General features: G+C 35.7%; 1 protein-coding gene across 4 annotated transcripts in view; it reads right to left on the bottom strand.

Moving 5' to 3' along the window:
* The window catches only part of PLCE1 (phospholipase C epsilon 1), a 164,515-nt gene that overhangs the window by 33,833 nt on the left and 106,480 nt on the right, over nucleotides 1–24,202 (bottom strand). For 2 of the 4 annotated variants that reach the window (XM_074830925.1, XM_074830923.1), the window contains exons 5-12: nucleotides 13,409–13,554; nucleotides 11,375–11,633; nucleotides 10,477–10,685; nucleotides 7,892–7,933; nucleotides 5,546–6,212; nucleotides 4,874–5,056; nucleotides 3,873–3,987; nucleotides 3,347–3,506 (exon numbers count right to left, since the gene is read on the bottom strand). In XM_074830925.1, the coding sequence (XP_074687026.1) occupies nucleotides 3,347–3,506; nucleotides 3,873–3,987; nucleotides 4,874–5,056; nucleotides 5,546–6,212; nucleotides 7,892–7,933; nucleotides 10,477–10,685; nucleotides 11,375–11,633; nucleotides 13,409–13,554 (1,781 nt within the window). The remainder of the gene's footprint in view (nucleotides 1–3,346; nucleotides 3,507–3,872; nucleotides 3,988–4,873; nucleotides 5,057–5,545; nucleotides 6,213–7,891; nucleotides 7,934–10,476; nucleotides 10,686–11,374; nucleotides 11,634–13,408; nucleotides 13,555–24,202) is intronic. The other 2 variants (XM_074830927.1, XM_074830926.1) reach the window with 1 other exon arrangement.

Genomic DNA, 24,202 nt, shown 5'->3' on the forward strand with positions numbered 1-24,202 from the left:
AAAGTCCCCCATCTCTAATTTTCTATATCCTGTTATCTGTTTCCCAGTGGTGTTACGACCCTTTCCTTTGCTTCCTCTACCTTACAGGAGGCACTAGGTTTCCAAAGAGCTTAAGAATTTGCTGGATGCGCATCTGCTTTGAAAGAACAACAGAAGACAGCTGCAGGCTACCTGTGTTTGGAAATTATCTGGACATCTGTATTGTACAAGGATTTATTCTCAATGCAAACTATTTGTAAGGAGGTCAGGAATATCAAGGTTGTGAGTCATATATGTAAAAATACTGTTTTTTGTTCTCTGCCTGTAAGAACTACTATTATTTAAAATGTACAACAAAGATAGCCAGGTCTTCCTCTTTTTAAATTGCTATGATTATATTTACTTTTTTTTTCCACTTCAAGAAATTTTATTTTATTTAGCACTTCTCACTTGGTGGAGATGCTGATCTAATTTACTGGTCAGGTAAAGTTAATGCACATACATGGCAAGAGAAAAAGAACTAGAAATCTTTCTTGCTCTCCTCCTCCTAACTGCTACACTGCAGCTAACAACCATTTGTTACCAGCTCAGTTTTCTGTGCTGCAAAGGCTTCTGCGCAGGCTGGTGGGACCCTCTGCTCCCCGCTCTCCTAAACTCTGGGTTCTGTGAGGCATCATGCACTCACCTAGTGTGCACAACCAGCTCATGTCCAACACTCTCTCCAACTATGAAGCCTTGTCAGTGTCCGAGTCTAAATTCAGATACTAATCTGAATTAATAAACGCTGTTTGCTCTAATTTGTGCAGAGCCATACAAATGTATACAAGCACTCCCAGTGGATCCTGTATTTTCTAGGTTATTTCATTATCTAGGTCATTCCAACTTTCTGTTACTTTGTAAAATGGTACTTCATTTTATCTTAATTTATGATGCTACTGACAAAACTGGTTGGTATAACTAAGTATATAACTTGATTTTTATGAGACTGCAGAATTAACAACAAAAATGGAGCAAAAAGAAACAGAAGATGTCTGTGTTCAGCCTATGTGGGTGCCCAAACTTACTCTGGTTGTGTATCACCGCTGTTAGGGACAGCAGCTTCCAGAAAGAATATTGCGCTGCTTGCAGACTATACGTACCACAGCTTGTGAACCACTGCCCCAGTCTGCTCCTCCGTCAGTTATATCTCTACTGCTAAAGGCATCCATCTTGCCACTGTTCCTGAGTGGGGCAGAAAGGCTCAAGTTCACATTGCTCTATACTGCCCAGCAACTGGCTCAGGTCTGGTTTGGTATCCCATGGTGCTTGTCTGTCTCTAAGATATCATTTTCATTTTCAGTGTGTGTTCTATCTGAAGTGGCTGAAATAAACTGCAGCATATGTTACTGCCTGACAGACTGCCATTTATTTAATGTAACACAAAGCAACAGGACACGCCATGACTGTGGGTGGATTGCCTGAAGGTACAATCCTTGCTGGGAGTGTGTCCTACAAGACAGTATATAGTAGATGGTTCAATACTGAGTAAGCTCACCATCCGTACTATCTAATTACAGAACTCTCAAGAGCAAATATTCCCAGAACTGTGCCTAAATTCCATTTTGGAGGCAACCAGCTGGTTTACTCTAAAAGAGATCCCAAGAGTGAATTAATACACATATAGGGTGATCACAGGACTTTGCAGCAAACCAGAGTGCCAACTATTTGATAGCTTAGACTTATGAATCACAGTTGAGGCACATGTGAAGTGTCCACACATATGAAAACTGGCAAGCACAATTCAGACCTATCAAGGGTCTGAAGGGTAAATATCAAGAATAAAACTCTCTCCAGTGCTCCAAGTCTTTTAATGGTTCATGAAAATTGGGTCAAGATAATGGATAAAAAATGTAATTCTGTTCTGAGGAAGATTTCCTCAGGACTGATGAAACAGCCATACAGCTGTATCTGAGCAAATTCTAGCAAGAAGGGTCATATCAAGCTGGGGCAAGCTCTACCAAGAGACACTGAAGCTGCCAGACAACTTTGCCAGGGAAAACCTGTCATAACTCAGGAAGGCCCACAGTGATAAGCTGCACAGGGATCTGTACAGAAACCCAGGACTGAGAGGATTTAAAGGAATATTAGCTGTCTTTCCCCTGGGAATGTGATTTCTCTGTTGAACCTTTTAATCCTATTTAGAGAACAACAGTTATTTTGGCATAAAAGCAAAAAGCAGATTTGCAAAACAGAGAAGCATCTTCCAGTATTTCTTCCGTTTAACGTAAAAGAAAGCTGTTCCAATCCTTAAAAAAAGAGGTATGTCCTACAGAGCTACATCCAAGTCTGGTAAGTTCATCCCAAGGTTGTGAATGACAGGGAAGAACAAAAAGTAAAGAACATAGTAAGAATCTCAGAAGGCAGTGTTAAGAGAAGCAGCCAACCATAGATGTCCACAGATGGCTCTACTACTCACACCTATTGCCAAACCCAAAACGTTTTAAGTGTAAAAAAAAAATCCCTAAGAAATACACAACATAAACCATTATATAAGACATGTCTCTTCTAAAACAATATTCTACCAGCAGCAGTAATCTCTTCCATTGTTTACCATTGCTCTTCTGGAAACGCCAAGATTCATATTCACCTCAGTATTCATTCTGTAAAAAAAGGCACTGGATGGCCTCTGTTGAGCCTGTCAAAGTACCATCCACATCTTTGACATATTATTGTTGTTATAGTATCATTACTACAATTACTACCACCACCACTACTACTATTTATAGAATTAATACAATAGTGCACTGTGTCACTGCACAAACACAGCATAACCTTTTCCACTGCCTAAGTGACACCAAAAGAACAAATGTTCAAGGAGAAAAGGCCAGTAAGAGAAAGATTTCAAACCTGTTCCTCCAATTCCCTGACACAGTACTGCAATCATCATCAGGAATGTTAGCAAAAGTTAATACTCCCCCAGGTAGAAATGACTTGTGCTGAGGAACCTCAGAACTTCAGTTTGCACATCTATAACACTTCTGTTGATTTTCATTATACAGAAGACGTCTAGAATTATGTTTTGGAGAAGATCTGGAGAAAGAGTTAAACTCCATATCTGTGTAGTTTTGGAATAGCATTCCAATCTGCTTCTGTAACCAAAGCATACTGCTCAGGGACTTGCTACAAAGCCATCCTCAGATTCATGATATTTTGGCTTAAATGTCCTGTGCTGTTCTACAATGTGTTTTAGATGTCTATCAAAAAGCTAATGACACTTCTGGCATTGTTTTTGTCAGATGTCAGTCTGGCACAAAAAATACATTTTATGATAATTAAGCAACATTACCATTTTTTTCTTTTTAAATCAAAGCATTGATTTTGTCCTTACCTAGACTGACTCTTGCTTGAAGACATCACAGGAGAAGAGACCGGTCTTGCTGGTGAAGATGATGTAGCTCCTAAATTAGGAGATCCAGACGCCGTCAGAGAGTGAGCTCTTCTTGATGGCAGGTTGTTAGATGGAGAAGCATTGATAATAATATTTTGATCTATGGAGAAAAAAAAAAGTTTGCAGCACAATTACCACATCTGGCCCAATAAAAATGCTTTTGTCCAAGGGACCTATATGATAATTCATTAACGCATAGTAAGACACTAAAGGGATTCTAGATTTGTCCCAAGACTGTCAAAAAAATATATTCTGAACAACACTTAAATACCCATTTCATCTGAACGGAAAGGAATTACTACTAAAACTAAATGAAAGAACAATCATAAACAACTACAAAAATTAATTTAAAAGTTTATAGCATTTGGAGTTGTAAATGCATTTTTAACACCATAAAAAATGTCTGTATAAAAAGACTTTGAGCAAAACCCTGAGGGACTTTTAAGTACTGAAACGATGTATCTACCCGGTTCTTGTTCATCAATATCTTGGGGATCCGAACCACTTCTATTACGATATTCCTTACAGCTTTTTGCCTTCCGAGTTGCCATTTCATCATCAGTGGCCTCTCCACTTTCCCCCTAGAAATAATGAGAACCATAATAAACATCCCGAAAACGCTGCTATTCCCATTCTTCATCAGTGCATTCTGTAACAAAACCAGGAGATAAATCAGCTATTCCTTATGAAACAAGACTCCTGTAAGGACAATACGAGTAGAAAAAAGAAAACTTAAACAGGATACATAGTGAAGTGTGGGACCATTAGGTGTTACTGCAGTTTGACATCACACAGAAGATGAGAATGATCATGTCTCTCTAAAGTGGTGCAGTTGGTTTTATACTATTCCACTGGTGCATAGGAGCCCTAAAGAGGACGGATCTTGTCATTTGAGAATCTCCCCTACCTGCCCACTAGAACATGTGGATAGCATAGAGTTGCTAGTCCCTGCATTTTCCTCTCTCCTGGCTATTGCTGAAAGTGGTTGAGTCCAAGAAAAGAGAGGAGACTGCCAGACAAAGTCCAGTGTTCATGTCACCCAAGTAAGATAAAACTGTGTGCTAACCTCATATGGAATAACTGTGGTGATGTTTTTGGGAACATGAAAACAAAAAGAAGCAAAGAAACTGATACCAGCCTCCAAACATCACGTTGCATGTTAACATTTTTATTACCACCAATATTTTACCTTTATACTGAAGGTATACCTAAAGGTCTCAACAAGATTCTGTTCCCTTCTGCTAGCCCCAGCACCTACATGTCCTGAGAATGCTTCAAGCATGAGAAAAGAAACCCAAACTATTGGAAAACAATAAGCCCAAAACATGAAACTACAATAAATAGTTTTAAAATTATCATCTAACTTCTTTCCTCTGGTTCAGAATACAGTTAGCTACACAGTAACTGTAGGAATGAAACAAATCAGCCAGATAAGCAACAAAATACGTGAACAACAAAATATTCTACCCTCATGAGTACTTTCTTCTTTTTCTTAGCTGTACTTATTCCCAAAGTGTTGTTTCTCTGTACACTAGGTTTCTCGGCACTTTTGGTGAGAGTTCCTGTGCTTGTGTTTCTTGCACTCCATCGTCTGCCTCCAAACAGTTCAACAGCCTGAGCCAAGGTGGGGCCTTCAAACCTTCCATCCTCCTACAAAAATTCTCAGCATTAACAAAACAAGGAGAATAAGAACAGACACATTTTCTTAAGCAATAATATAGACATCTCTAAGGAACCAATGAAAGACAAAACATCAAAAGCAGGCAATTTTTAATTACTGCATGAATACAAGAGGGTATTTCATTTGCTATTTTGGGGGTTTTTTTGGTCCTCACTCTCATCACTCAGCACCCTTTTCAAGTACAGTCATTGCTTTTTATTTAATAAAATATTTATTCCAAAACTCCAAGCATATGAAAAGCTTCACAATAAAAAAAGGTTTAACTTCAGTGTATTGAAAACATGCAAGGTTTGACAGAACATTATGTGGAGAATCTGATCTGACTTAAGCCGTGTTACAAAGTTGGAGATTTGGTGGTCATCTTTAATCTTAGCTTAATTATAACAGAAACTAATTGCATTACATCAAGTTATTCGCAGGTTTGAACTTTTCTTATACAAAATCACAGCATCTCTTACCTGGTAAAGGCTGACATACTGTTTCCGTAGCCACTGTAGTCTTTGATCAGGGAATCTCCTCATTTTTCTTACAGCTTTAGTCAATTCCAGCAAACCATCATATAGCATTCTTGCGGTATATTTTGGAGCAACAAAGTGCAGCAACTTATTATCAGTAGTCTGAAGTCCATAAAGTAGTGTTATACCATTTTCTTCAAGGGACATATTACAAAGTTTATTTTGAACACACACAGTGTGCATATCAATGCCAGAGTGTCCCATATATACAGCCTTGGCTGAAAACAAGTCCAAAAAACCTTCCATCAGTCCAGTATTACCAAGAAACTGGTATTTACCAAGCTCAGCAGTATTACTCAGCACACTCAGTTTTGCCTTAGCATTTGCAGGGCAAACCGTTGTGGGTTTTGTCCAAGTCAAAGTACTATTGTCAGGCTGAAGTTGAAGAAAGCAACGTGCCGAGAGATGTGTCTCCTGGTCATAATGAATGACAGTTGCCCCTTGTTGCATGAACTGATGGACATCAGCTCTTATAGATAACACATACCAGGGAATGAGTTCTATCCCATGGCAGAAAGCTTTTTGCTGCTCTTCTGTTGAATTTGTGTCCCACTCCTTCAACTGCTCAAATATATCACTTTCAGAATCTGAAAGATCTCCGATTATAAATCTGTATGTGATCAAAAATGAGAGACTTGTATTTAGTGATACATGTGCTGATTTGTTATGACTGATGATTTTTTTTTCTGCTGTAGTTTAAATAAAAAGAATACTATCATCACTATATAATTTGGATTACAGGAACATCTGTAGTTTTTACAGTATTACCATTTACGTTATTGCAATTTTGAATTAATTAATAGATGCGGCTACAATTAATTACAACTCCTGTAACAATATAATTATATTTGCTTTAGAACTTTCCAAACATTACATTAACAAGAAAAACCATCTATTTGGATCCTAAAGCCAAGTGATTCCAGTTTCTAAATCCACAGCATAAGAATGCTTCAGTTGAAATATCAAATACCATATGTGGAAAGTTAGCAGGATCTAGTGGATTGAAGACAGGACTTTTAATGCTCTCTTCTATTATTAATTTTATGTGCAGATCTTTCACATTATATAATTCTCTGATTAACACTTGTAAAATAGTAGTTAGAATACATACCTTCCTCATAAGAATGCAGCAAGAATTTTATCAGATACTTGCCCTTAGAAAACTTAATTTTACTTAAGCAAAATATTCACATGAAACTTGTATGCAGCAACCAAAATTTTTGAAATATTTTACCATAATTAGAAACAGTAGATACAGAGCAACAATACTGAACTAATAAATAAGGTAGTTTAAATAAAACTTCTTCCCTGCAGAAGCTTCTAACATGTATGAATGCACAAACGTTCAATATTTTGATACTGCTTTAATAAACTTAGTTTTCCTAAGGATATCCAGCCAGTAAAATCCAAACCAGCTTCTTCTGCATATTCTTCAAGGCATCTTGCCCTAATACCCTCAGTGTTTCCCCTTCATATCACCACAGCACTCTCAGCTCCTGCCTGTATCCTACCAGCTGAGCAAAAGACAGTTCATGTTGTGACTTGTTCCCAGTCACACATACTATTGCCCTAAGTTAAACTCACATACTATCTCCCTAAGCTAAGCAACATGGATAACCATTAGCACCTCCTCAAATTCTTCTCTACTCAGGCCACTAATTAATTTGAATTTTCCCCTTATTCCACATATCAATTTAATTATTCCCCTACAAATTTATTAATCGGTGAGATCTCTACCTCTCTGTCAAATTTAGCAAAAAGGTGACCAACAGGCTGAAGATTTATTGCCTGTGGTGAGGGGACTGACAAAGGTAGAATAATTGCATCAGCCTTGACTGTAGCTCTATTTCCTTAAGAAATATTCCTAAAAATAAAGGTCATGCATTATAACTGAGCTGGTATAAGCCATCATAGCAGAGTCTTACCAGACACACGTACATTAAAATATTTACCTGTCTAATACAAGATTAAGATTTTCAAACTAAACAAAGAACTAAAGCAGCACTTTCTCCTCCATGCCCTCAAAACAATCAAGTAAGTCTCTGCAAAAATGCTAGAAAATGTATTGTGAGACTAGATGTGCATGGCTGGAGGACTCTCATATAGGGAAGACAGAAATGGCAGAGCTTCATTTATGCCTTATTTCATGTTTGATAGCACTAGCATGCTGCGGATTAAAACGTACAAGCAGGTAAGCCAAGCACACACACATAATCATATACAGAAACATAACCTCTGACATGAGCTGCCAAAAGCAACACAGCTATCAGTTACTGAAGACACACTTACAGAACTCGGTTTGAATCAGCAGCTTTCTTTACATGTGCTGCACTGAGATGCAAGAAGTGAAAAGAAAGAATAAAGGAAACATTAAAACAGATTGCAGTTTTAAAGAGGAAAATTGCATTGGATACAAAAAGGAAAGAACTTGAGGTTTTCTCCTATTACTTTAAAAGGTATTTACTGTAATTAGGAAAATTTAAAAGTGGAGATCAAGATAATGAAGTGATGCAACAAAGTTTAGAGTATCTTGACAGGTCATCTGATTAAGAATTCTATAAAAACTGTATTTCAAACTTGCAATTTTTTGTCATTTCCTGCCTACCTTTATTTGAGAACTGTCAAGACAGAGTTCTACTAAAGATTAAAGGTTTCTATTTATCTGGCATGTACAGAAATTCAGGGTGATTAGACAGGTCACTGATTAGAGAGTGATAGAGTTTATTTGCTAACACAACTAGGAAAGTAATTATACCCACTACCCACTGATTTTATTAGATGCCTTTCATTTTCTTCAGATCAAACTAACCTACCAGCTTTGATGAGTTCATGTTCCACAATACTAATCCAAATCAGCAGAAGGCAAACTAATTAAAAATCTCCCTTGCAATTTCAAAGTAAAGTAATGAGAAACACGTTATACAGTGTATTTTTCCATCTTTATGACCGCAATACTACTATTGTCAGGTAATACATAATCATTATAAAATTTGGATTTTATAATACTGTATGCAAATATGCCTCAGGTCTCACAAGAAAGACGCCTAAGTTTCTTCTTCAGATGTTCACAGCATCAAAAATAAACCGAATATTGCAGCCTTCATACATCAGGGACAAAAGAATACGGACCTTCTATCTCAGCAGCAATTTGTTCCTGTGCCTCACCCAGATCTCTGACTGCCCAGGGAAGGAGATGGCAGGTAAATAATGGATTTCCAAAGTCTATGAGGTACTTCAGCTAAATTAATACTTTCAGAAGTATTTTTCTACAAGTCATTATATTGTTAAAATCAGTGCTTACTCCACCAGAATTCCAGATACTGAGTAGTTAGTAGCCTGAATTAGGAAACATAACTTTATTTACCAATCTGCAGCTCTGTTCATTTAAATTTTAAACTTTCATTCCACTGTCTTTTCTTTCCATTTAATTTCTACTGTATTAGAGTGGAACCTACTGAATTATATTTAAATATAAAGCATGAACAACTAATTTACCAAGAACTGATTTCATTAACACATAATAAAGAGAACTTATTTTTCTCCATACTGTTCTTTTATATTTAAATTCTACTTTGTTCATCCAAGTGAAATGTCAATCTCCCTAGCTTATTATCCATTTGAACTGTGAGTTGCAAGCTGATTTTAAAGCATACTAATTAACAAAAAAAATTCCTTGAAGAATTATTTGAACTGAGGTAAGTCAAAAGACAACATAATTGGACAGAGAAGTGGGTCTGTCTTTCTTGGCTTAATCTACTGCTCCACTTTCCAGAAGCAACTGAAGCCAGATGTGAATAATTCTATTAGAAACCATTCTTTCAGGAAATAATTATTATTTATTTGAAATTAAATTTAGAATTGCATGTTAATGAAATAAATGCATTTAAAACAGGAAGATGGTAGTTCCTTCTCAGGCAGTCAGTTATTAGATTTTATGTGTAAGTAGCTGAAACATGTTGGATACTTCTGAACATGTGGATATTTCTGATACACATTATCAATGAAATAACCCAAGCAGTGACCTAACTATGTTCTTTTATGCAAGCCCTCATATAATTTTACAGCGCTTCACCTCTGAACAGTACAGTTCTGTTACTTAATTTGAAGTTACTCTAACACAGTTACTGAGTTCAAAGCTGACCCACCTGTGTCTATATGGGCTGCCACTGCACTGCAAAGCAACATTCTAGAAGACCAAGTGATGTCTTAAACTTTGCATCTACCCTATTTCTTGCTGGTGAATAGCACAGAATATACCAGGTCTTTGAAGTGAAAATCTGAGATTACTGAATACTGGGGTTTTCTACATGGGGCCCAATTAAGTAAACTTCTGTGCAGAATAGAAGAACTACAGCAACCTGAAAATTCAAAACATGTACTGACTTACAAATGTTTTCTGGACATAATTCAAAAGCCTGAAATGAACATGTCCTTAAAAGAAGAGCTCTTTTGAAGGATAATAAATAACCTTTATTTTGAAGGGGGAGAACGCTGCCCAAGCATGCAGAATATAATGTTCTGAGCTCTGATAACAGATATGTCCTGGTGCTATTCCTGTCACCACAGATCAAAATTGTAATCGTAACTGTGGATTTTTAAAGCTCTGTGTGCAAGACGAAAAGGATTTACCCTTATCGTAAGAGGAAGTAATTACATCATGAGGGAAAATATAGCTATACAGAGAGTTTCTAAGCATTTGAGTATCAAATACTTAGCATAACTGCAGGGGAGAAAACTTCTGAATTGGAAGAGGATTAATACAAGGGAAGATGTTAAAGTTGCCCTTATTTCTAAAAGTGAGCCTTGGTAAAAAGAAATTAAAGACTAAAACCATGAAATATACAGGTGATGATAGAAAATAAAATGAGACCTACTGGTACCGGTTTTTGTCCTTCAAAGAGTTTTTTCTTGAATCGCTCCCTTCACTAAAATTGTCTTCACCCTCTTCAGATTCCAAACTGCGATTGCAGCTCCGAATAGTTTGAAATATATTGTTTGCTGTTGATTCTTTTTCTGGATTATTTAAACCATCTTGGCCTACTCGTTGCAAGAAGTTATCTTGTCCACTGTAATCTGAAACAAACTAGAGATAACTAAAAGATTAATATAGTAATAAATAAAATATTGTGTCACTGACTTCTCACTGGAAAAATTTTTACAAGAATTAAGAATATTTAGCACATATTTCCTATTAGCTTCTAATGGGATTTTGTACCTACTTCCAATCCTAAACAAACCAAATCACTGCAGAAATCAAGTAACATAAGTTACAGTAACTCCTGAAAACTTTTTAAAAGCCTCAGTCTTAATCTTTTCATGTAACAGGGGCATTTTTCTTTTAAAACCAAAATGATAAAACTGAAAGGAGTTGCTTCTTTTCATAGACGAGAAGCTTCTGAATTCTGTTTTTAAGGAAATTAAAACCTTCCAATTCCCAATGAGTTAAGTGGAAGGTCAGAGTATTTAACCGAAAATAGTTACATCTTTAAGGATTTAGGTACTTTACCCAAAGTATAAACATGATCCTTTGGTACTAACCTTAATTTCTTAGTACTCTGCTACTGAACTAGGTATAAACAACCAAATCTAAATTGCTACAGTAACTATGGGAATTAGATTGAGGTCCATGTAACTGAACAGTTTGGTAACAGCCTAGTTTAGAAATCTTTAATTAGATAGTGACTTCATACAAAATAATATAATATAAAATAATATGAAATAAAGCACTGGATGGCTATGAACATAACCTCTTAGAATATCAATCTCATTTACCTCTAAAGTTTCATCCTGGGAGTTATATCGTGGACAGAGTCTGATAAGGCTTGATGCTCCATCCAAAACTTCACAAAGCTCTTTTAAAAATACACCACAGAAAGGAACGACTTTGCAGCCCGGAATATTGAGTGCCCGGTTAACCACTTTCCTGTATTCAGATGATGACTCATGTTGTGCCATAGCATCTTTCAGACTTCGCATGGTTTCAATATCAGACTGGTCCATAAATTGCCACATTTTCAAAACTTTTCTTGACCTATTGCAAAAAAAAGATCACAATATATTTATTAAAAAAATTAAAGCCTATTTACATTAAACCAATTTACAACCAATTTGCGAGTTCAACACCGCAGCATATATGTAATATAGGAAATTACCATAATTACTCAGAAATTAATGAAGGAAATCAAGGTCATTATTTTTATGAGAATACTGCTTAGTGGACCATTTTTCCCCCTCTGAACTATTAAAGAGCAAAACTAAAAAGCAGAAACAAGCAGTCTGACCTACTGGTGTAACATTTGACATTTTAATAAAAGCTCAGCTTCATAAGACATACAATTAGGCTTTCTAACATTTTCATTGCGTCATTGCCTTAAATTTATAAGGGCCTGGGAAGAAATAAGAAAAGATTAAGGAAATGGCATAAAGATAAACCAGACGGTTTATTAAAAATTCCTTTAGTTGTATTATGAACAATCCATAAAGTTAGCAAAAGTTGGGGGGGGGGGGTTTAATTAAATTTATTTAAAATTATTTACATTGATTTTTTTTTTCCATTTCCCTCACAAAATTATTTATTTTCACAGAAATAAGTAAGTCAGGACCATGTTCCAGCTCTCAGGCATCAATGCAGTGCTGTAGTTGAAAAAAATCTTTGATTTCAAACAGAAACAGCTCCTGGTGCTCCCCGTGGGCTGCAAGTACTGCTGAGAGTTCTCTCACCTTCTGAGCTGTATGCGTCTATGAAGTGGTACAGCCTTTCTACCCATCCCTGGTCCCAGACATACCAACGGGTCTGTAGAAATGCTAACAATAGAACATACTTAACCACACTTTCTGTCCCTGTCCCTGCTAATCAGCACTAGCCTTCCTCTCCTCTCTTTCCCTTGTGCTGTGCAGATGCATTAGAGATAAAATAAAGCCCTTAACTGGCTTTGCATTTTCACTCACAACTTACATGGCTTGGAGACTGTGGATGCATTCTGCTCAGAAAGACTCCCCATGCCTATGAGTGTTTCAAATGTGTTTTATAAACCAAAAATGTAAACAAATAGCTCAATGAGAATCCTTACTAAACCACAAAGAGCAACAATACACACACTTTAAAGCTCTGTTACACAAATATGATATACAAGGAGGGTCAAAGCTAAGAGATGGGAAATCTGATCTTAACTCTTCTCTGTTCAGTCCAATTTGCTGCCCTCTGAACTGTCCGTGCAAAGGCACTGCTTTCCTCCAGGTCTAGCTATATAGATAAGATCATAACAGCATGAGATTCAAACATCAGTCAGTATAAGTAAATTGAAGGCGTTAAAAAAAGGAAGTTTAGCTGTTTGGGTTTGTTGGGGCTTTTTGTTGTTTTGGGTTGGTTGGTTTTTTTCTGCAATTTAAGACTGGCTCTTTTAGAATTTTAGAACAATTTTAGAATTGTTACCACAATGATGTTTCACTTGTGTTCTGGAAACTCCAACCCCAAGTTACGTTAGTTTTAGTTGATTAGATAAACCACAACTGCTTTCCCATCTTCTTTTCATATTTTAAAAATTTCTGTTGAAAAAAAAAGTATGTTTTCTAATACAACATTTAGCATGTACTGGGAAAACTGATGGTGTCTCCAGAGCATTTTGAAAAAAACAGCTTTTAGCATGCTTCATTTTTCCAAAAGGGATTACTAGAAAGTCACAGGGTGAGATGATATGATTTAGCCATGGATTTCTGTTTAGTCGATTGTTCTCCAGAGACATCTGCTTAACAGAAGCTGCAGTGTAACCTATCACTGAAAAGCCGCTTAAAAAGAGTTGCCAGTACCTTAGCCCTGCCAGAAATTCCATTACAGCATTGTAGTTGCCCATATTCCAGCAGCATTTTGCCACATGTACTAAATATGAGAAGACTTCTCGTTTCTCCTCCATAGAACCTGCAGTCAGGATCAGCCAGGTAACCCACGAGCTCACCTTGTAAAATAAAATGGACAGTACAGTCAGCCAAAGCAATGTCACTTGAAGCATTCATGCACACTTGATGGATAACATGGGGGTTTTTTGGTTTCCTTCTGTCAGGAGGGTGTCAAAATTCTACTTATACACTCACGGCCAAACCACATATGCATTGCAAACACACCTTACACACAGACGTACTCGCATTACAACAGTTAAATCATTAACTACTCTAGAAATACTCATATTAAACAAAAAACATACTGTATTTTAATATAGATATTCTGAATATGCATTCAGGCCATGAAAGAAAATGGACAGCTTAAGGTAAGTGCTGTCTTCTAAGGCTGCCAGAGAGATCTGCAGTGTAAATTCTCATTAACAGAGCTTGCAAAGCTCAGCCTCACACCAAATAACCCTTGTTATTACAACATGGACAGTGAAAGTTGATACATTGAAATTTTGATTTTCACTTAATTTCACAAAACTGGTAATTGTATTTAATGTATGGATTTGATAATTCTTATATGCACTGAGCATTTAAAATAATTCACATTAGCTATTTGCAAGATCACAAATCAAGTAAAAAAAAAACCACCCCACCTTCCTCAGTGTGACCATATTACCAACTTCTGTTCAGTGATTAATTAATGCCAGAATCAGAAATTAACTTAGTACGTGATTCTGTTTGTATTTAAACAAATAAAAAGCAAACCTTCATTTCATCAGTGTGCAGATATTCTTTCCAGTCTATGTTCCCACAACATCCATAAAAAGTAGCTGTATTTCACATGGAAACCTAATTTAAACCAACTGTTCCATTTTACAATATGATTCCCTGAGGGCTTGAATTTTGTCATTGTGTAAACACTTAGGAAGTAATAAACATGATTTGTTTACTGACACAAGTTCCATTCTTTGGTCCTGAAGGATTCAAGTGTTTACAGACAATACCAGTGTGAGGAGAGGCTTATAAAAATTACAAAATGTTAGTTCACCCCTCACAAGGCATAGACTTTTATTTAAAAAGCCAAGCATGCAAAATAAAATGTAAATGCTTTAGTACTAACAGGAAAAAAACCACTACAAGTATATAGGGCTTCCATTTATGCAAGTCTATACAGACATAGTGTTCTGAGTCTCTCGATCCTGAGAGAGAACAGCCAAAGAATATGAAAAATATAACTTACTGTTTAATCTTTCTGATGTCCAAATCAATCAAGAACAATGAGAAATGTGTAGATGAGAAGACAAGCCATAGCTCCTATATATGCAATATGTATGTGTGTACAAAACTCCCACATTTTTAAGACTGAATTCCTGAAGAAATGAGGTTATAGAATCATTCTGTCCTTCCTGCAGTGAGGACATACTCAGGAGTGCATGCCCCAGAGATGGGGATGCTCTAATGGGATTGTGAGGATCAGGGGACAACAGACCTATTAAGAAACAAGTGTTCCACATGCTCTAGCCCTCATTGAACAACTTGTGTATGGAAGACGAGAGCTGGAAGAAATGCACTGCAAGACTAGTGATAATTGAAAGAAAACAGGTTAATGGCTGTTTCAGTAATTACTGTACATTTTTATAACATGTAACAACAGAAAATATTAGGAACAGATAATAGGTACAGAAAGTTTTCAACAAAGGTAGAACAAGTACCAGGGTCCAATGTCGTACACATAAACATGCTCAAGAAGCCTTCCCAAACACAGCCTTAATGCACTGTCACTGCAGAGGCCACAATACAAAAATAAATAAATAAAAACTATTAATATTGGCTGCCCTATACGAGATATATCTAATTGCTGCACCAGCTCTGAATGAGAATTTGAATTTAGCTGAAATTTTATTTGAAGTGCTCAACTGGTTATTCCTAAAATGTAAAAACTGAATCAATAAAGAAGTGTATACCTGAAGAGCATGAAGGTATGGAAATATGCAAAAAAAAAAACCAAACAAACAGAGCACTGCATGACATGGGGCAAACAAGGGCAAAACCAAAATAAAAGATAATAAAATAAACGCATTAAAAAACTTAGAAATTGTGAAACAAAACAGTTAAATCTGTGATTCAAGGTTGGCATAGATTTGTTTGTGTATGCTGGAATGAAATTACATATTGCTTTTGGATATTATTCCCATTTTCCAGAAATGGCTCTGTTAGGGAATGCAAATGCTAAACATGCAATCTCACCAAAAAATTAATATTTTTTTGGCATGAAATACCAAGTGTGGCAATGACAGTTTGATTAATATGTGTTTAAACATTTTAAAGAATAATATAATTTTAAACAGATCTGTTTTAATCTAAGGTAGTCAAGATGTAATAGTCAGAAGAAAACTATCAAAATTGAAAAGGAATGTCTAAAAAGGTAATTGAATTCAGACTCCCCACTAAAAAGCAACCTTGAAACTAGGACAGTCACTTGTTAAAATTTTATTTAATAGAGAGTTTAGGACTGCTATAAACAGTTATGATGAACTCTTACAAACACTCTGTAAAAGCAAACAAAAAATGATAAAGGTCAGCATGAACAAGCCTTTGCAGCCTCGAGATGGCGTATGTATATGTAAGAGCAAAATAAGGGTGCAGGCAGTAAGTCTCCCATGAAGTTTATGCTCACTCCTCTTGCAGTACAAGAATAGACTTACAGGAAGAGTAGAAAACATTTTTAAAATCTTTCGCTAAACAAGAAGGAAAAATAAAGTGTCTGAATCTCTAAATTTTAAAACAGAATGGGTAAAGGCAGATAAAATGGATTGGGCAGACTCAGGGGACAGAACTGAGCATCTAAAGATACAACCCACTCCTGAAAAATAATGAACATGCCTGTTTTAGAAACATCAGTATTTTCATTTTTCCTAGAGATCGGGAAAAGTGTGAGGAGCAGGCTGGGATACTTCAGTCAGATGTAGGTAAGGGAAAACTTAATTCATATCATTTTATGTATTGATGGATTTAAGATGAAACAGAATTGGATTTAAGATGAAACAGAATTGATCTTCTAGATATGCTACAGGCTGTTTTGACTTACCATTTTTTATGTCATATCTAGCAGAAACCAGGAGTATAAATTGATCTTTCTGGTGGTTCTGAATAGCACCAGGTCTCCATAAAGTTTTTCTATGAATTATTCAACTAATGGTTGGACTAGATGATCTTCAATGTCTTTTCCAACCTAGATGATTCTGTGATTCAGAGACTGTTAGTTGATTAATCTGAACATACCATAGAGTCCCCAGAAAGGGGGATTATGGACTTCTCAAAAAGCATAATAGCCTGGTGCCCCAAAACTGATTTCTTGGAAGGTTTCATCAGTCTGAGACTAGAACAGAGATGATTAAAATGCAACAGTACTGTCAGAAAGGAGGGAGCAGAGGAAAGGAGCTGTGAGCAAAGGTTGTCTCCTTTCATTCAGTGGGGTTTCTGCTGAGTGCTGTGCTTAACACCTGCAACAGTTTTTCTGCTCCTGTTTTTTTTAGTGAAGACAGCTGGAAAGGGAAGAGAATTCAGTCAGATAACAGAGCTGAGAGGGCATTTCTCCAAAACTAAATGTGGTCCTGGAGCCCAGCTGGGAAACAAACACAGAATTAATAAGCAGAACTATCAGTTATCCACTTAAAATGCCATGGGGGATTCTTCTCATAGAAGTTTTGAAGGTGGGAGATCTGGTTGAATCAATAGGATTTAAAGGCACAGAAAACTGAAGCTGAACCTGAGCTGATTGAGGTCACTTCCCAGCTCTGAACTCCCTGAAGATTTTATTCTGGCCAGGGAGATTGAACTGATGGATCCAAGAACTTTATCATGAAGAACAATCTTCTAAAGCTCTTCAATAAATGCACACTGGGATAGCTTGGGTATGGCATTCATTTGCGATGATTACTCATTATGTCCACAGCTAAAATGAATGACGTACAAACAACACTGAAATGTAAGTAAGTTGAAAGGATTGCGATCTTCAGGAAAAATCATGTATGACAGCTTAGAGGAAACAAGTATATTAATTAAATTATACTCAGTAAACATACTCTTTAATTTTGTGATTTATTGATAAATATGTGAGCAGTCCAGGGTATATCCTCAAAGGTATACCTCCACAGGAATCACCAACATTCTCAAATGACTGTATAGCTGCCACTGGATCCCCCAAATACCCAATACGTATATACTACATTTTTGCTGCCTGGGATGCATAAGCTTCTTCTGCACATACAGTATTCAAGAAATTACAAACTTTTCAAGATCTTCATTCAAATGAAATTTCAAAAGTGGGATTTCTCAGATGCTGTCTGAGCTGGACGCACCTCACACAAAAGAAAAGCATAAAACTCCGTATATGTACTTATTTCTTGGTGGCTACAGAATTGACCTGGAAGTTGAATTCAAAACTCTGTTTTTTCCACTTTGGCAAGCAAATAGCACAGACAGTATTTTGGAGTGGCAGAGTTTCTATGTCACTAAAACCAGGTGTTATCTCTATCTCCAAAAGGGGTTTTCTAGTAGGAGGAAGAGAGCAAAGGAAGCTTCATCCTGGCAGGCTCCGACTTCTGAACACTTCAACCAGTGGGATACGGATGGCATCCCCTCTTGCAGCAGTTCATTCTTGGTTGGCTTGCAGAGCTACCTCCGCAGCTGCATCACACCTGGGGAGCACCTAACCCGAGGATGAAGTACTATCAGGTAGCCAGCTGCCTAGTTCTCAGGCTGCCACTACAGCAGCATGAGGGCTTCGCAGCTCAGGCAATGCCTGGACTAACTAGCTCTGGGACCACAGACAGCACACCCCTGCCAAAAGAGTGCGCAGTAGCAGCCTTGCCAAGAAGATCAAAATACATTGCGAGTATTCCTCAGAAAGAGCAGTAATGTTCTTTGGACCAAGTTTTTGTGTTAGACACCACTTTAACATCAGGTCACAATCTACGTATCGACATACTAATCATTATTTCCTTAGTTTACTTTTTTTCACACTTGACTTACATAGTTCTGTTTATGTAACTCATTTTAAACTCCCTTCAGAACAGAAATCATCACAGCAAACCTATAATTAGATTTCCGCTGCACTGCTGATGAGTCTGAAAAGTATGAGAAAATGTATCCTGGCTTCATTACTATGATCCACATGATTGCAAGACACAAGAAAAGTCATAAATTAAAACATGATCCACTTAAACAAGTAGATAGTAACATCCGTCTCTTCATTCAGATGAATAAAAATAAGCGTCCTTCAGGATTACTGCATACTAATATTAAGTAGTAAACAAGCAAAATCAAATCAAATAGATACTTAGTTAAGATTTAAATATTCTCTGGTGCCCTAATACAGAGAAGAACTGGCAACATTCTGCCAAATTAATTTCAGATATATTGTAAAGTAGACCCATTTGGAAATTTTCAGAGGTGTAAGAGCCTCCTTCAAATCTGAGTCTGAGCACACAGGATCTGCCTCATGTCCAGGCAATGCAAACTGTAGCTGAGTAATGATCTCAAACACAGTAGTACAAAAAGATCTCTATAGTTCTAGATTTTTTGAAATTATCTTTTCATAGCACCTCTCACTATTGTAACTGCACTAAAATCTATTCTTTTCAATAAACTTTTTTTTAAGGTTTTTAGGCTTATCTTACTTTGATCAAAGTTTTCAAATAAATTAAAGTTAGATATTGCTAATGCATTTGGGAAAGGCATATTATAATTCACTGCCAATCTTCACATGTACTGTGAGTATTTTTAAGTCAGTGTCTGAGTCTCATTCAATGTTTCAACTTACTTTACTTAGAATTTTTCACAACTGTAGCAACAATAGACCTTTATTAAGGATAGAGAAACCTTCCTTTTTCAGGACATCACATTCCCAGAAGGCTCCAGACATTTCTGTTCTGCTTTTCAGACTTCCCTTTTCATTTGTATTTCTTTTTAAAAGGCCATTAGACAGAAAAGTTTCTATAACTCAACTGATAGAATTAATTAAATTCAAAATTATAATAATTAATTCCTTTATATAGCTGCTAGAGAATGTATTCTGTGGGATTTTTTAAATGGGAATTAATTTATTGTTTATCTTTTATCAGAATGTAAATGCAGAGGTGGTATTGAGGGAGGAAACTATGAAGAATCTCCACCTGCAAAGCCCAGTGTTTTGTCATTGGACTGCTTTACACTCATTTCCCCAGCTCTTAAGTTTATAAGACTTTTAAGCAATTCCCAAGCTACATACTTCAGTGGGCAATGCTGCATGGAAGAAATGATGTCTTCTATTTTTATATTACATTTTTTAGGAACTTCATAATACTTGAGAGATGAGGCTTTCAGAGGTGAAATTAGCAAACACAGCTGTCTACCTGAAGTTTAACACTTACCATTGCTAGCAAGTAAAATAAAATCTTTTGGCTTACCACAAAGTAACATTACAGTACATACCTTCTCCAGCACCTAACATAAAAATTAGCCATGGATATGTTTCTATAATAAATTGTAGCTGATTTAACTACTGACTACACTGGAGCGTAAGTATGTGTAAAGTATATGTAAGAGAAGTCCCTGATTACAAAACAAGTTGATTTTCCGGTTTTAATGATTTTGTTTGATACACTCAAGAAATTTAAGTAAAATCTCATGAACATGAATAATCCATGTAAAACAATAACCATCATCAGATATCACATAGTATTTATGGGAAGAGAGAAAAACATACATTATCTTGTTTAAAAGCAAAATTCTCAGTATATCAGTGTACTATGATTTCTCCCTCTTTAAAAAAAAAATTAAATCCATCTTTCACAACATTATAAAATCTTTCCACAAAGTAAAAGTGTTGTTGGGGGATATTATTCTTACAAAACTCTAAGGAGCAAATTCATTTTTGTGAGTCTTTTTAAAACACTAGCAGTATGCAGCATTAGCACTAATAGCCGGTACCACGAGTTCCTTTGCATTGCTAACTGTGCACAAACCCATCAGTGCATACAGATGAATATAAGGATCACAGTACATAACACAGAATTGGTTTATTTTACATTGGTTTCACTAAAGGTTCATTATTAAAATTTGGGGGCTTTTGGTATATAATGTGCAACATAATTTTCAGATGCATTTTTAAAATTTGAGTATTTTAAATTGCACATCTTATGAACAGATGGTTCACTTTACATGCTTGAGTGAAATTATATAACCTTACAAAGAACATTTACCATTTTAAATCTGATTAAACACTATTCCAAACAAGGACTGGAAACAGTTTGATATTTGTACAAACATAATCTTTTTAAAAGTATTATGCAAACCCATTTAGGCATTGCAAAAAAATGCTGAACTAAGAGACAGAGTGCAATATTTATTTACATTCCATTATTTCAGTAAAATGATATGTCTCTGTTTTGCTATTGAGGATTTAAATTTGTGTTTTGAATGAACAATGAAGAAAACTTACACATTTAAACCATTAAAAATAAAACTATCATCAACTAGTGTCCTAAATAGCCATATTTTTAATTAACTTTACTGAATATAAGAATGACTTAGTGAATGATGAAATCACCCCAGTAGCAGTGCTATACTGTAGCAGTTCAAACATTTTTATATTCTTAGCTTATTCTCTGGCAAATCAATTTTTCCAAGAAATCATGTATTGAACATCTTATTTTGTATTTTCAGTTCTGTAGAGGGACTACATTCAGACAGCTGTTTGAATAATCATTCAGTCTGGTACAACTTTCAATCTAAGACATCACAATTGCTTTGTATGCTTATCTCAGCATGGAAAATTAAATGCTTAATTTTGTTTTAAGTTTTTATTGCTTTTTTTTTACTTGAAAGGTGGCCAGAAAGATTAAGTTATAGGAGACTCTCTTCATGTCTATATAAAGTGACGCTTGAAATTATTTTAAATGTTTACATAAACATAAATGTTTACAACATGTACATTGAACTTGTGTTTCTGTGGTTGCTTTGCTGGTGAGAGGCAGAAGAGTGGCTTGGAGTAAAAGCCATAAAGGTGAAAGAGTCTGGGAGAGTAAAGATACAGAAAAAGAAACAGTGCCCTGGAAGACTGTGGCATACCATAAAGGTATGATTCAGAGTAAATACCACATGGCACTCAAGGTGAAGAAGCAGGGCGAACTCATAATACCAAACAGGAATCAGAGAAAATAACTAAATGAAGAAGAGAAAGGCACAGCAAGCAACAAGGAGAGATGAAAAAAATATGTCGTTATAGTTCTCAGGGTCCTAGAACACATTTAGGTACCATTTTCCTAATCTCTTCTCAGATGCCAGGGCTCTGCTAACTGCAGAATCTACATAATGGTTTCCTCCCACAGTTTTTATACATCCATGAAAACTAAGCTTCTGGTAGTCAGTGCTCTATCAGAGCAGAAAATTATGTTACTACTATTATGTGAACAATCCTAGAGAATCCAAAAGCCAATAGTTTTGCAAAGCTAGATGTTACTGTATTTCACTCTCCTTCTCCCATGCTAGCCACTAATTCAGAAACAGCTTTTAATTACACTTAGTAACAGGAAAAAATATCTGTCTTTAGTTTGATCCACTGCTTTGCTCTGTCAAGACTCTATGATCAATTTGATATTATTAGAAGCAAATGAAATATCAGCTGGGTCTCGCTGATGAGTACATGCTGTGCCCAAGTCTCCACTATCATATAACTACAGTTTTAATCAAACTTTCAAAGACTATGCACTTTATCTATAGTTGGTGATACTGAATGCGTGTAGCCCAAAATCTTCACGATAAATAAAAACTGAACAGCAAAACACCTTTTAATTATCTGTGTACATGTGGCAGAGGCTACAACAGAGCTTTGAATTCTTGTAGCACAGTAAAAAAAAAAAAAAAGCTAAAAGGTAAAACATTTAAGAATATTTGAAATATCTACAGGTGGATTTGCTTCTTCCACTCCTATAAATCTGAATTAATTACTGAATTAAAGTTACATGCTATAAACCGGCACATGTAACAGACCCACAGTTTCTTCTCAAATACATCTAGCTTAGCAATATACTTATTCTTATTTATATAGGGATACTATGCATCCTTAAAATATACAAAACAATTCTTCTCTACCTGAAAAATATTTTAACACATGCTAATTTCTATCTTGCAACACTTTCACGTTTGGAACTATACACTTTCCAAAAATACAAGAAAAGTCCACCACTTTAAAGAAGGCTTTCCTTACTGTCTTCTGGCAATAAAGCCAGAATTGGAACAAACTTAGATTATTCTACCAAATTATTTAATAAAAATCTTATTTAGTCATCTGCTGTTGAAAATTTGAACCAAATCTATTCAGAGAATCTGAAACAAGGTTTTCTTCAAAACATTTATAAAGTAACAGAAGTACTGATACTAACAGGTAAGGAAATAAACAACATGAACAAGAATGTACAACACATGTAGGAACAAGATGTACAACACAAACAGAATTTCAGGTCAAATAGGTTACAGGGACAGAAATGTCATTCCCTCTCTCTGAGATCATTTGAAACCTCAGTCTGTTGCAAGAAGAAAGTGAGAGAAAAACCAACAGGATCCATTCACTCTAGTGCCCAATTTCCCTACAATACACTAATTAAAAAACAAAATTACTTTCCATGTTTTCAGTTTCTCTTTTGAATGTCTTCTGAAATATTACAGAGAATTTTTGTTAAGTTTTCTATACAGTACAGAGACAAGAGGTCAAAACACTGAAACTTTATGACAGCTGAGATTACGAATTGCCATCCTAGAAAATTAGGATGACCACTGGATCAATGAAAGTTTAGTAATATATCTGAGGCCTAAATGCATAAACAGTTAAACTTTTTCCTTTTAGTAATTTAACTTCTCTTTGGACTTTGTAAATTTATTAAATCTGATCTAAACTTAAGGATTAAAGAACAACAAAAAAAACCTGCATTTTAATCATAGTATTGTAAAAGAACATTTCCAATAAATAAATTTCAGCCACATTTAGATGTCTAAGATAGGGCATGCACTGCCTAGAAGAGCTGAAGATGCAGGTGATCACAATATAATTTTCTTTCCCTTTTTCATATCCAACAAAATTCGTGGTTTAGTTTTCAGTGTTTGATGCCACACTATTACATTACTCCAACAAAGTGATTTATTGGATCTGTTCTTCACATGGGAATTAGCACCTTGCTAATCGCAGAACACCAGGATGCATTTCTTCTTAAGCAAACCTATTTATTTATTTTCATTAACTCTGAAATGTGTGTATTTCAAATCCCTTAGAATCATGGTATCATTTCTCACAGTTCTGTTCTCCTCCTCATTAAATACTTGATAATTATTAGCTAGTAATCTATATTCTTTCTGCAGCATAGTATATAATCATAGTGATTTGGTAATACCTTTCATCTGCATCTCTCATCCTTCTGTGGTTAATCACCATTTTTAACTTTTACTTTTTCAGGTCTACTGCATCTACTCTGCATGTTGAAAAGTTCTCTAATTCTTTGATTATTTTTTAATTTAACTTTAGTTTTATGAACTATTTCTTAAACAGTAGTGACCAGGCTTTCTAGAGCAGCATTACAGAAGTTATTTAAACTTCAGTGGCAATCTCCACCATGACTATCACAGTACCTCTAGGGAAGCGAAACCTGAAAAAACATGTCTATGTATGTAAACATTACAAAT

The sequence above is a fragment of the Strix aluco genome, chromosome 7, assembly GCF_031877795.1.
Source record: "Strix aluco isolate bStrAlu1 chromosome 7, bStrAlu1.hap1, whole genome shotgun sequence".
NCBI lineage: Eukaryota > Metazoa > Chordata > Aves > Strigiformes > Strigidae > Strix > Strix aluco.